Below are 14,759 nucleotides of genomic sequence, written 5' to 3' on the forward strand. Positions count from 1 at the left end.
GGAACGATAGTTAAACATTCTCCCTATCAACATTAAGATGTCGTTCGTTCAAACAAAGTTAAGTATATATTGCGTGTTTATTGTTACGGAATAACTTTAAACTTTAGAAATGTAAACTTTATACGGTCTAATACACAAACAAAATATTTAGTGACGGACTTTATACTTACTTCCTTGTTCACTTCACAGAAATGAAGGAAAGGAAATGTTGGGAATAGTTTTCTTACTGTGTCTGAACTTTTACATTTCTTCTGCAGGTAGGTTTATAATATTAATACTCTGTCGATATAAAGCATGAGCAATATATGAATGGTTAACAATGAAGGTTAATGATTATATGAATAAGGTTTATAATTGCCATATTATGTAATATGAAAATTTAGCGGCAGGTTTGTTCTTCGATTTTGATATTCAGTATCATACACTTATCAGCCTTTTTGATATTCCAAATATCAAGTCAAAAATAATTAAAAATAAAAGGGTGAGGTAGGCCTTTGTAACCCAAACATTTTCCTGTCTTTTTTTTTCCATATTCACTGCTGAAAGGGTCCATGTATCATATCTGCCAAAGTCTTTTGTTAAAATTCATATTTGCATTTTATGTTTATGGTATATTGAATATGACTTATTTTGGTGTGCCCTAAAAAAATGGTCGAAAATACTAGAAGGCATATAATATTGTGTGTTTTGCACATGTTCTAATTTGGAATACACACGAATGTGTAGTAGAAACATATTTGTAAGTAAATCTGAAATGTCATGGTAATATGTGTAGCCTAAGTGTAAATAAATGGTTTAAACTATTGAATCGGTCAAAAATTTTGACAAGATAGTGATGTGATTTCCGAGTATTATCACTCAATACTAATACTACTAATACAATGAAATGCTCCTAATTGTACTAACTTACCAAATATCCTCTGATATTGGTCCTTTTTACTTGCTCTGGCTATATCTGATGCGTTCGCATTCCCGCCAATACGCCAACTCTCGTTACCTGTCCTTTGGGTATTTCTAGGTTCTTTGATTTTGGCTTTGCTGGAGGCATTAATTGCGGCGACTCCCCATAACTTAAATATGGTCTTGGAGGGTACATATTTCTGTTTATTGTAGAAGAGTATGTTGGATTTGGTGTTTTCAAGGAATATACTGGTTCCCTAAATATTTCTGGTGAAGGTATTCTCCGACGGATTTCAGGTGTAGGTATTCTGCGTCGGATTTCAGGTGAAGGTATTCTGCGTCGGATTTCTGGTGAAGGTATTCTGCGTCGGATTTCTGGTGAAGGTATTCTGCGACGGATTTCTGGTGAAGGTATATTTGATTCTAGCCGTTGACGACGCCTTGAGACTGGAACTGGCTTTTCAAATCTAGGTTCGTGCTCGTTGGGCCCTTGCTGCCATCCCAATTGTTTTGTCTGCTGCTGTGTATTTTGGTTACGTAAATAATCACGCTTTTTTAATGTGCTCATTTGGGCCCTTGCTGCCATCCCAATTGTGATGTCTGCTGTAACAGTTGTGTATTTTGGTTACGTGAATAATCACGTTTTTTAATGTCTTGCTCAACATTTAATCTTGTACATGGTTTAATGTACTCTAATTCATCGGTTCTTTGAATGTTGTTTGGCTTAAACTGTCGATCACTTGAAAATTCTTGAACTTTATCCTGGTTTGTAGTAATGGTTATCTCTCATCAGGTCTTGACAATTTTGTTGAATACTGGTGGTCCCCATACTGCAAAGTGTAATTCAAAGGCTTGCTCATCGCTGAACTAGGACGTGATAACTCACGTTTGACTTCCTCAGGCTCAGGTTTAAGCAAACATTCATCAGAAGGTGTGTCAGAATCTGAAAAGTCATTGATTTCTGCTTCTCGTCTTGCATATTTCGATTGAAATCCAGATGTTTTAACTTCACCATAATCAAGATAGTCTTGTAAATCATAACTTGACTGAGTCCGTGATTTGTATTCTTGTTGCTGTGTAACTGGTGAAAAATCTATCAAATATATCAAGGCTTCAGTAATTCTTAGTCTTGGTATTTCAGAAAGATTCTCAGGCTGAATATTGCTAAATGTCTCTCTCATAGACATAATCTTGTCAGTTGTGACATTTCCAACACCAGGTAACAATAATAATTCTTCATAAGTACAGCTATTAATCTTTGTACGCTCCTTCTGAAAAGCTAAGTCTGCCATTATGTTATTATAACACAAATACAATTCAATTAAATCACTGGTTGCTGAGCCAGAAAAAAAATTAATGTGTATGTGCTATGTGGCTAACCACAGAAAAAACGGCTAATTTTTTTCTGAAATGGCTAATTTTTCTCTCCGAAATGGCTAATATGTCTAATTTCTTCACAAAACATGATTATCGAAAGTAAATTTGTAAACACTGTAATTAACGCAGGTTTTTATGCTTATATTATTTCCGTGTTCAAACACTTCATAATATACCAAATATAGCAATATGAACTTCGCAATTTCACGTGACGTACTCACTTCTGTTTCTCGATAAATTCGTCTTTTATCACAGAAAACCCTGCTCGCCAAGCGCCAGTGATGTGATTTCCGAGTATTATCACTCAATACTAATACTACTAATACAATGAAATGCTCCTAATTGTACTAACTTACCAAATATCCTCTGATATTGGTCCTTTTTACTTGCTCTGTCTATATCTCATGCGTTCGCATTCCCGCCAATACGCCAATTCTCGTTACCTGGTAACTATCTGAGATCTTATCCTGAGTTGGGTAGTTTACAATGGATCATACCGGGAACCGGGCTACGCGGTATATCTAACTACCGAAGGTCTACATAGTAATGTCACGTCCATTATATCATATTACACAACAATAGCATCAATTAATTATTTTTTCAAACTTATAAAAAATATCGTTTAATTCCTGCAAAAAAGCCGAAACAACTATTGTTTATTAAACCTTGAAAATCAAAAACTTGTATTGCATTTGACACGCTAGACTCAAGCTAGCAGCCACTCCGCTAGCAGCCAGTTTTCAGATATGTCTATGGACCCAAAAGTTGCATAAGATTCAAATTTACTAAAACGTTTTTATTTTATACTACTACCGTATAGCGGGTTATTTTCGCGGGGTGTTTATTTTCGCTTATTTTGGCGGATAAACGAAAATCGCGAAAATAAATTCCGCGAAAATTTATGCATAATTTGGGTAGTTTCCAAGTTAACATGGGTAAAGGATTTTGTAAACGATGTATTTTTTCCTGTCGGCAGGTCAATATCGGTATATGTTAGTTTTGACAAGATAAATGTCAAAGGGCATTGTACATAAATGTATTTTATAAAATGACTTCCAGGTGTGTATACCCTTAATAATAAGTGTCAATTAAAGGTACTCTTATCAGGTAATTACCCTTATTAATTAGTGTCAAACTATATAAGAGTTGTAAACACTCATGATAATTTTGTAACCTAATTAGTAAGTACATCAAAGGTCCGGTAAATTTTGTAACTAATCAATCGTAAAATTTACAAGACGTTTGAATACCTGTAACATATATCTAAGTTAGCGGTATTCTAATGATTAACTGTATCAGAATCTAATCAATAAATAAGGCGTCATTCAGATAAAAAAAGGTCAGTTAACCATAACAATTGACACTTGTTTGTCAAGTTTTACAACTTTTTAACTGTAAAAATTTCAGTGTCCACCAAAATATTTAATTGGGATTCAAGAATCCACCAAAATAAAAACCGCCAAAATTTTTCGTATACTTTGTTGCCCCTAAATCGCGAAATTTTACACCCGCGAAAATAACCCGCTATACGGTACTACAATATCTGTTTTAACTTCAATCTAGCCGTCGAAAACACTATTCAATGAATTTTGTAATTTCATTTCCTGTTCAATATTTTAAAAACAATAGTAAAAACTATGTGCTTTTAACTGCACGCTTTAAGACTTCACTTCATCTTTGAAAACACGGAAAAATGACATTATTTAAATTTTGGCCAAATTTTCTTGCTACATTGTATCGACTTTTCCATCAGAAAATTTTGTGCGATATTGTTTGAAATAGTTTTCCATATTCTCGGCATCCTGTAAAATAGTTCCTAAAAAGTAAAAATATTTCTACGCTACAAGAATACAAAGTTGCGTTCGTACTTTAATACTTTCATGTCAAACAAATCTGTTTAAGGTATTCATTCTTTTTCTGTAACAGTGGGTTTCGCTTAGTTTTGATGACACGCAGGGTTAATTTTTAGTAATCAAAGTATGGTATGCAAGGACATAACTTATAAGCCTTATTACCAATTTTTTTTTTTAAATCCGTGCTATACCCCACCTGGATTTTTCAGTCAAGCATGGCTTAGGGTCCCAACTTTTATTTGCACCTAGTGTGGAAAAAAGTCTTGCCTCAGAATTTTTTTTATTAACTTTGAAAGTTAGGGTGGGGTAGGGTGTCGGACCCCAACTTTGGATCAAATTTTTAAAAAATCCGTGCTATACTCCACCTGGATTTTCCAGTCCAGCATGCCTAAGGATCTCAACTTTCATTTGCACCTAGTGTGGAAAAAAGTATTGCCTCAGAATTTTTTTTTATTAACTTTGAAAGTTAGGGTGGGGTAGGGTGTCGGACCCCAACTTTTTTTTTTTCAAATTTGTGCTATACCCCACCTGGATTTTCCAGTCCAGCATGCCTAAGGATCTCAACTTTCATTTGCACCTAGTGTGGAAAAAAGTGTTGCCTCAGTTTGTTTTTTTTTTTATTAACTTTGAAAGTTAGGGTGGGGTAGGGTGTCGGACCCCAACTTTGGATCAAATTTTTAAAAAATTTGTGCTATACCCCACCTGGATTTTTCAGTCAAGCATGCCTAAGGGTCCCAACTTTCATTTGCACCTAGTGTGGAAAAAAGTATTGCCTCAGAATTTTCTTTTTTAACTTTGAAAGTTAGGGTGGGGTAGGGTGTTGGACCCCAACTTTAAATCAAATTTTTAAAAAATCCGTGCTATACTTCACCTGGATTTGTCAGTCAAGCATACCTAAGGGTCTAAACTTTTTTTTGCACCTAGTGTGGAAAAAAGTGTTGCCTCAGATTTTTTTTTATTAACTTTGAAAGTTAGGATGGGGTAGGGTGTCGGACCCCAACTTTGGATCAAATTTTTAAAAAATCCGTGCTATACCCCACCTGAATTTTTCAGACAAACATGCCTAAGGGTCCCAACTTTCATTTGCACCTAGTGTGGAAAAAATTATTGCCTAAGAGTTTTTCTTTATTAACTTTGAAAGTTAGGGTGGGGTAGGGTGTCGGACCCCAACTTTTTTTTAAAATTTGTGCTATACCCCACCTGGATTTTTAGGTCAAGCATTCCTAAGGGTCCCAACTTTCATTTGCACCTAGTGTGGAAAAAAGTATTGCCTCAGAGTTTTTCTTTATTAACTTAGAAAGTTAGGGTGGGGTAGGGTGTCGGACCCAAACTTTGGATCAAATTTTTTAAAAATTTGTGCTATACCCCACCTGGATTTTTCAGTCAAGCATGCCTAAGGGTCCCAACTTTCATTTGCGCCTAGTGTGGAAAAAAGTATTGCCTCAGAATTTTTTTTATTAACTTTGAAGATAGGGTGGGGTAGAGTGTCGGACCCCAACTTTGGATCAAATTTTTAAAAAATCCGTGTTATACTCCACTTTGATTTTTCAGTCAAGCATGCCTAAGGGTCCCAACTTTCATTTGCACCTAGGGTGGAAAAAAGTTTTGCCTCAGATTTTTTTGTTATTAACTTTGAAAGTTAGGGTGGGGTAGGGTGTCGGACCCCAACTTTTGATCAAATTTTAAAAAAATCCGTGCTATACTCCATCTGGATTTTTCAGTCAAGCATCCCTAAGGGTCCCAACTTTCATTTGCACCTAGTGTGGAAAAAAGTGTTGCCTCAGAATTTTTTTTATTAACTTTGAAGATAGGGTGGGGTAGAGTGTCGGACCCCAACTTTGGATCAAATTTTTAAAAAATCCGTGTTATACTCCACCTTGATTTTTCAGTCAAGCATGCCTAAGGGTCCCAACTTTCATTTGCACCTAGGGTGGAAAAAAGTATTGCCTCAGATTTTTTTTTATTAACTTTGAAAGTTAGGGTTGGGTAGGGTGTCGGACCCCAACTTTGGATCAAATTTTTAAAAAAATCCGTGCTATACCCCACCTGGATTTTTTAGTCAAGCATGCCTTAGGGTCCCAACTTTCATTTGCTCTTAGTGTGGAAAAAAGTATTGCCTCAGATTTTTTTTTATTAACTTTAAAAGTTAGGGTGGGGTAGGGTGTCGGACCCCAACTTTGGATCAAATTTTTAAAAAAATTGTGTTATACCCCACCTGGATCTTTCAGTCAAGCATGCCTAAGGGTCCCAACTTTCATTTGCACCTAGTGTGGAAAAAAGTATTGCCTCAGAATTTGTGTTATTAACTTTGAAAGTTAGGGTGGGGTAGGGTGTCGGACCCCAACTTTTTTTTTTTTAAATTTGTGCTATACCCCACCTGGATTTTTCAGTCAAGCATGCCTAAGGGTCCCAACTTTCATTTGCACCTAGTGTGGAAAAAAGTATTGCCTCAGAGTTTTCTTTATTAACTTTGAAAGTTAGGGTAGGGTAGGGTGTCAGACCCAAACTTTGGATCAAATTTAAAAAAAAATACGTGCTATACCCCACCTGGATTTTTCAGTCAAGCATGCCTAAGGGTACCAACTTTTATTTGCACCTAGTGTGGAAAAAAGTATTGCCTCAGAATTTTTTTTATTAACTTTGAAAGTTAGGGTGGGGTAGGGTGTCGGACCCCAACTTTGGATCAAATTTTTTAAAAATCCGTGCTATACTCCACCTGGATTTTTCAATCAAGCATGCCTAAGGGTCCCAACTTTCATTTGCACCTAGTGTGGAAAAAAGTATTGCCTCAGAATTTTTTTTATTAACTTTGAAAGTTAGGGTTGGGGAGGGTGTCGGACCCCAACTTTGGATCAAATTTTAAAAAAATCCGTGCTATACTCCACCTGGATTTTTCAGTCAAGCATGCTAAGGGTCCTAACTTTCATTTGCACCTAGTGTGGAAAAAAGTGTTGCCTCAGAATTTTTTTTTATTAACTTTGAAAATTAGGGTGGGGTAGGGTGTCGGACCCCAACTTTTTTTTTAAATTTGTGCTATACCCCACCTGGATTTTTCAGTCAAGCATGCCTTAGGGTCCCAACTTTCATTTGCACCTAGTGTGGAAAAAAGTATTGCCTCAGAGTTTTCTTTATTAACTTTGAAAGTTAGGGTGGGGTAGGGTGTCAGACCCAAACTTTGGATCAAATTTTTAAAAAAATACGTGCTATACCCCACCTGGATTTTTCAGTCAAGCATGCCTAAGGGTACCAACTTTTATTTGCACCTAGTGTGGAAAAAAGTATTGCCTCAGAATTTTTTTATTAACTTTGAAAGTTAGGGTGGGGTAGGGTGTCGGACCCCAACTTTGGATCAAATTTTTTATAAATCCGTGCTATACTCCACCTGGATTTTTCAGTCAAGCATGCCTAAGGGTCCAAACTTTCATTTGCACCTAGTGTGGAAAAAAGTATTGCCTCAGAATTTTTTTTATTAACTTTGAAAGTTAGGGTTGGGGAGGGTGTCGGACCCCAACTTTGGATCAAATTTAAAAAAAAATCCGTGCTATAATCCACCTGGATTTTTCAGTCAAGCATGCTAAGGGTCCTAACTTTCATTTGCACCTAGTGTGGAAAAAAGTATTCCCTCAGAAATTTTTTTTATTAACTTTGAAAGTTAGGGTGGGGTAGGGTGTCGGACCCCAATTTTTTTTTTTTTAAATTTGTGCTATACCCCACCTGGATTTTTCAGTCCAGCATGCCTAAGGATCCCAACGTTCATTTGCACCTAGCGTGGACAAAAGTATTGCCTCAGATTTTTTTTTTATTAACTTTGAAAGTTAGGGTGGGGTAGGGTGTCGGACCCCAACTTGCCTAAGGGTACCAACTTTCATTTGCACCTAGTGTAGAAAAAAAAGTATTGCCTCAGAATTTTTTTTTATTAACTTGGATCAAATTTTTTGGAAAAATCCGTGCTTTACCCCACCTGGATTTTTCAGTCAAGCATGCCTAAGGGTCCCAACTTTCATTTGCACCTAGTGTGGAAAAAAGTACTGCCTCAGATTTTTTTTTTAAACTTTGAAAGTTAGGGTAGGGTAGGGTGTCGGAACCCAACTAATTGTTTTAAAAAATTTGTGCTATACCCCACCTGGATTTTTCAGTCAAGCATGCCTAAGGGTCCCAACTTTCATCTGCACCTAGTGTGGAAAAACGTATTGCCTCAGATTTTTTTTTATTAACTTTGAAAGTTAGGGTGGGATAGGGTGTCGGACCCCAACTTTGGATCCAATTTTTTTTAAATCCGTGCTATACCCCACCTGGATTTTTCAGTCAAGCATACCTAAGGGTCTAAACTTTTTTTTGCACCTAGTGTGGAAAAAAGTGTTGCCTCAGATTTTTTTTTATTAACTTTGAAAGTTAGGATGGGGTAGGGTGTCGGACCCCAACTTTGGATCAAATTTTTAAAAAATCCGTGCAATACCCCACCTGGATTTTTCAGTCAAGCATGCCTAAGGGTCCCAACTTTCATTTGCACCTAGTGTGGAAAAAAGTATTGCCTCAGACTTTTTCTTTATTAACTTAGAAAGTTAGGGTGGGGTAGGGTGTCGGACCCAAACTTTGGATCAAATTTTTTAAAAATTTGTGCTATACCCCACCTGAATTTTTCAGTCAAGCATGCCTAAGGGTCCCAACTTTCATTTGCGCCTAGTGTGGAAAAAAGTATTGCCTCAGAATTTTTTTTATTAACTTTGAAGATAGGGTGGGGTAGAGTGTCGGACCCCAACTTTGGATCAAATTTTTAAAAAATCCGTGTTATACTCCACCTTGATTTTTCAGTCAAGCATGCCTAAGGGTCCCAACTTTCATTTGCACCTAGTGTGGAAAAAAGTATTGCCTCAGATTTTTTTTATTAACTTTGAAAGTTAGGGTGGGGTAGGGTGTCGGACCCCAACTTTGGATCAAATTTTTTATAAATCCGTGCTATACTCCACCTGGATTTTTCAGTCAAGCATGCCTAAGGGTCCCAACTTTCATTTGCACCTAGTGTGGAAAAAAGTATTGCCTCAGAATTTTTTTTATTAACTTTGAAAGTTGGGGTTGGGGAGGGTGTCGGACCCCAACTTTGGATCAAATTTTAAAAAAATCCGTGCTATACTCCACCTGGATTTTTCAGTCAAGCATGCTAAGGGTCCTAACTTTCATTTGCACCTAGTGTGGAAAAAAGTATTGCCTCAGAATTTTTTTTATTAACTTTGAAAGTTAGGGTGGGGTAGGGTGTCGGACCCAAACTTTAGATCAAATTTTTTTTAAAATACGTGCTATACCCCATCTGGATTTTTCAGTCAAGCATGCCTAAGAGTCCCAACTTTTATTTGCACCTAGTGTGGAAAAAAGTATTGCCTCAGAATTTTTTTTATTAACTTTGAAAGTTAGGGTGGGGTAGGGTGTCGGACCCCAATTTTTTTTTTTTAAATTTGTGGTATACCCCACCTGGATTTTTCAGTCCAGCATGCCTTAGGATCCCAACGTTCATTTGCACCTAGCGTGGACAAAAGTATTGCCTCAGATTTTTTTTTATTAACTTTGAAAGTTAGGGTGGGGTAGGGTGTCGGACCCCAACTTGCCTAAGGGTACCAACTTTCATTTGCACCTAGTGTAGAAAAAAAAGTATTGCCTCAGAATTTTTTTTTATTAACTTGGATCAAATTTTTTGGAAAAATCCGTGCTTTACCCCACCTGGATTTTTCAGTCAAGCATGCCTAAGGGTCCCAACTTTCATTTGCACCTAGTGTGGAAAAAAGTACTGCCTCAGATTTTTTTTTTAAACTTTGAAAGTTAGGGTAGGGTAGGGTGTCGGAACCCAACTAATTGTTTTAAAAAATTTGTGCTATACCCCACCTGGATCGTTCAGTCAAGCATGCCTAAGGGTCCCAACTTTCATCTGCACCTAGTGTGGAAAAACGTATTGCCTCAGATTTTTTTTTATTAACTTTGAAAGTTAGGGTGGGATAGGGTGTCGGACCCCAACTTTGGATCCAATTTTTTTTAAATCCGTGCTATACCCCACCAGGATTTTTCAGTCAAGCATACCTAAGGGTCTAAACTTTTTTTTGCACCTAGTGTGGAAAAAAGTGTTGCCTCAGATTTTTTTTTATTAACTTTGAAAGTTAGGATGGGGTAGGGTGTCGGACCCCAACTTTGGATCAAATTTTTAAAAAATCCGTGCTATACCCCACCTGAATTTTTCAGACAAACATGCCTAAGGGTCCCAACTTTCATTTGCACCTAGTGTGGAAAAAATTATTGCCTCAGAGTTTTTCTTTATTAACTTTGAAAGTTAGGGTGGGGTAGGGTGTCGGACTCCAACTTTTTTTTTAAATTTGTGCTATACCCCACCTGGATTTTTCAGTCAAGCATGCCTAAGGGTCCCAACTTTCATTTGCACCTAGTGTGGAAAAAAGTATTGCCTCAGAGTTTTTCTTTATTAACTTAGAAAGTTAGGGTGGGGTAGGGTGTCGGACCCAAACTTTGGATCAAATTTTTTAAAAATTTGTGCTATACCCCACCTGAATTTTTCAGTCAAGCATGCCTAAGGGTCCCAACTTTCATTTGCGCCTAGTGTGGAAAAAAGTATTGCCTCAGAATTTTTTTTATTAACTTTGAAGATAGGGTGGGGTAGAGTGTCGGACCCCAACTTTGGATCAAATTTTTAAAAAATCCGTGTTATACTCCACCTTGATTTTTCAGTCAAGCATGCCTAAGGGTCCCAACTTTCATTTGCACCTAGTGTGGAAAAAAGTATTGCCTCAGATTTTTTTTATTAACTTTGAAAGTTAGGGTTGGGTAGGGTGTCGGACCCCAACTTTGGATCAAATTTTAAAAAAAATCCGTGCTATACCCCACCTGGATTTTTTAGTCAAGCATGCCTTAGGGTCCCAACTTTCATTTGCTCTTAGTGTGGAAAAAAGTATTGCCTCAGATTTTTTTTTATTAACTTTGAAAGTTAGGGTGGGGTAGGGTGTCGGACCCCAACTTTGGATCAAATTTTTTATAAATCCGTGCTATACTCCACCTGGATTTTTCAGTCAAGCATGCCTAAGGGTCCCAACTTTCATTTGCACCTAGTGTGGAAAAAAGTATTGCCTCAGAATTTTTTTTATTAACTTTGAAAGTTAGGGTTGGGGAGGGTGTCGGACCCCAACTTTGGATCAAATTTTAAAAAAATCCGTGCTATACTCCACCTGGATTTTTCAGTCAAGCATGCTAAGGGTCCTAACTTTCATTTGCACCTAGTGTGGAAAAAAGGATTGCCTCAGAATTTTTTTTTATTAACTTTGAAAGTTAGGGTGAGGTAGGGTGTCGGACCCCAAGTTTTTTGTTTTTAAATTTGTGCTTAACCCCACCTGGATTTTTCAGTCAAACATGCCTAAGGATCCCAACTTTTATTTGCACCTAGTGTGGAAAAAAGTATTGCCTCAGAGTTTTTCTTTATTAACTTTGAAAGTTAGGGTGGGGTAGGGTGTCGGACCCAAACTTTGGATCAAATTTTTTTAAAAATACGTGCTATACCCCATCTGGATTTTTCAGTCCAGCATGCCTAAGGATCCCAACGTTCATTTGCACCTAGCGTGGACAAAAGTATTGCCTCAGATTTTTTTTTATTAACTTTGAAAGTTAGGGTGGGGTAGGGTGTCGGACCCCAACTTGCCTAAGGGTACCAACTTTCATTTGCACCTAGTGTAGAAAAAAAAGTATTGCCTCAGAATTTTTTTTTATTAACTTGGATCAAATTTTTTGGAAAAATCCGTGCTTTACCCCACCTGGATTTTTCAGTCAAGCATGCCTAAGGGTCCCAACTTTCATTTGCACCTAGTGTGGAAAAAAGTACTGCCTCAGATTTTTTTTTTTAACTTTGAAAGTTAGGGTAGGGTAGGGTGTCGGAACCCAACTAATTGTTTTAAAAAATTTGTGCTATACCCCACCTGGATCGTTCAGTCAAGCATGCCTAAGGGTCCCAACTTTCATCTGCACCTAGTGTGGAAAAACGTATTGCCTCAGATTTTTTTTTATTAACTTTGAAAGTTAGGGTGGGGTAGAGTGTCGGACCCCAACTTTGGATCAAATTTTTAAAAAATCCGTGTTATACTCCACCTTGATTTTTCAGTCAAGCATGCCTAAGGGTCCCAACTTTCATTTGCACCTAGGGTGGAAAAAAGTATTGCCTCAGATTTTTTTTATTAACTTTGAAAGTTAGGGTTGGGTAGGGTGTCGGACCCCAACTTTGGATCACATTTTTAAAAAAATCCGTGCTATACCCCACCTGGATTTTTTAGTCAAGCATGCCTTAGGGTCCCAACTTTCATTTGCTCTTAGTGTGGAAAAAAGTATTGCCTCAGAGTTTTCTTTTTTAACTTTGAAAGTTAGGGTAGGGTAGGGTGTTGGACCCCAACTTTAAATCAAATTTTTAAAAAATCCGTGCTATACTTCACCTGGATTTGTCAGTCAAGCATACCTAAGGGTCTAAACTTTTTTTTGCACCTAGTGTGGAAAAAAGTGTTGCCTCAGATTTTTTTTTATTAACTTTGAAAGTTAGGATGGGGTAGGGTGTCGGACCCCAACTTTGGATCAAATTTTTAAAAAATCCGTGCTATACCCCACCTGAATTTTTCAGACAAACATGCCTAAGGGTCCCAACTTTCATTTGCACCTAGTGTGGAAAAAATTATTGCCTCAGAGTTTTTCTTTATTAACTTTGAAAGTTAGGGCGGGGTAGGGTGTCGGACCCCAACTTTTTTTTTAAATTTGTGCTATACCCCACCTGGATTTTTCAGTCAAGCATGCCTAATGGTCCCAACTTTCATTTGCACCTAGTGTGGAAAAAAGTATTGCCTCAGAGTTTTTCTTTATTAACTTAGAAAGTTAGGGTGGGGTAGGGTGTCGGACCCCAACTTTGGATCAAATTTTTTAAAAATTTGTGCTATACCCCACCTGGATTTTTCAGTCAAGCATGCCTAAGGGTCCCAACTTTCATTTGCGCCTAGTGTGGAAAAAAGTATTGCCTCAGAATTTTTTTTATTAACTTTGAAGATAGGGTGGGGTAGAGTGTCGGACCCCAACTTTGGATCAAATTTTTAAAAAATCCGTGTTATACTCCACCTTGATTTTTCAGTCAAGCATGCCTAAGGGTCCCAACTTTCATTTGCACCTAGGGTGGAAAAAAGTATTGCCTCAGATTTTTTTTTATTAACTTTGAAAGTTAGGGTTGGGTAGGGTGTCGGACCCCAACTTTGGATCAAATTTTTAAAAAAATCCGTGCTATACCCCACCTGGATTTTTTAGTCAAGCATGCCTTAGGGTCCCAACTTTCATTTGCTCTTAGTGTGGAAAAAAGTATTGCCTCAGATTTTTTTTTATTAACTTTGAAAGTTAGGGTGGGGTAGGGTGTCGGACCCCAACTTTGGATCAAATTTTTTAAAAATCCGTGCTATACCCCACCTGGATTTTTCAGTCATGCATGCGTAAGGGTCTCAACTTTCATTTGTACCTAGTGTGGAAAAAAGTTTTGCCTCAGAATTTTTTTATTAACTTTGAAAGTTAGGGTAAACTAAGAGATTCTTCAAGTTAGCCATGGAACCAAAGGAAGAGGTAGATATTGCCTCTAAAATGGCTCATACCACTTAAGCCGTATACCCGTACGAGTTTGTCAGAATCGGGTGGGGGAGGGGTTTAGGGACCTTGGTATGTTACATAGGTAACCTCCGAAAACGATAAAACTGGCTTACGAAAGCACAAATGTAAGGTTCATGAATTTATTGTGTATTCATATATTCACATTATACATATATCGAAAAATAACATTAATAATTGGCAACGCTGAATAGTTCAATAAAACTATAATTCAAATTCAAATGATTATCCTCAATCCTCAATCTTAAGGCCTGTTGGCACGAATTTTCCCAATGTGCAGGTTTTCTCTTTGGTGCGTTTTTCTCGGCGTATTTTCTTCTCTGTGCTTTAAATTAGTATGCGCTGGTTAAGATTGGGATTGAGGAACAGCAGTATCAAATCTGCCTGTTCTGTCAATGTAATGTGCCACTGTTTGTAGTTTGGCTTTTGTCTCTTCGGTGTTCTCACCGTCTAGTCTCGTTAGCATAGTAGCTAAATTCAGGTTTCTGATCCCGACCTCTTTGGATATTTGTTGTAACATATCTGCTCGTTCGTTCTCATAGCAGGGACACTCCAGAAGGAAATGGTGAGGTGTTTCAGGTGCTCCACAGTTGCATGATTCTATGCCGTTGGTTTGGCCTACTCGGTTCTTGTAGTAGTTGAGTTCTGTATAGCCAGTTCTTAGTTGGGCGAATATACTGAAATGTCTTTTAGTGGGAAAATCATACATAATTGAGTGTTTCGTAGTTGGTATTTTTTCGTAAAGGTCCCTGCCTCTCTCAGATATTTCCCATCTTCTCTGCCATTTTTCTCCTGTACTTTTATAGGCTGCCTGTTTGACGTCCTGTAGTGTTATGGCGTTATTTTCCGGTGGTAGTTCTTTTGCTTCCTGTGCTGCTGTTTTTGCAAGGATGTCAGCCTCGTCATTGCCAGCTATATTGGCATGTCCTGGTGTCCATGATATGATTACATTTAGTCCTTTTTGCC

At 37.5% G+C, this 14,759-nt stretch overlaps 1 protein-coding gene across 2 annotated transcripts in view; it reads left to right on the top strand.

The window, feature by feature from the left end:
* LOC127705438 (receptor-type tyrosine-protein phosphatase mu-like) overlaps positions 1 to 14,759 on the top strand; it is a 145,123-nt gene continuing 130,364 nt past the window's right edge. Inside the window, exon 1 of one of the 2 annotated variants that reach the window (XM_052209753.1) lies at positions 1 to 257. In XM_052209753.1, the coding sequence (XP_052065713.1) occupies positions 206 to 257 (52 nt within the window). In that variant the 5' untranslated portion in view covers positions 1 to 205. The remainder of the gene's footprint in view (positions 258 to 14,759) is intronic. The other variant, XM_052209754.1, reaches the window with a different exon arrangement.

This window comes from Mytilus californianus, unplaced genomic scaffold (genome assembly GCF_021869535.1).
Source record: "Mytilus californianus isolate M0D057914Y unplaced genomic scaffold, xbMytCali1.0.p SCAF_6, whole genome shotgun sequence".
Lineage (NCBI taxonomy): Eukaryota > Metazoa > Mollusca > Bivalvia > Mytilida > Mytilidae > Mytilus > Mytilus californianus.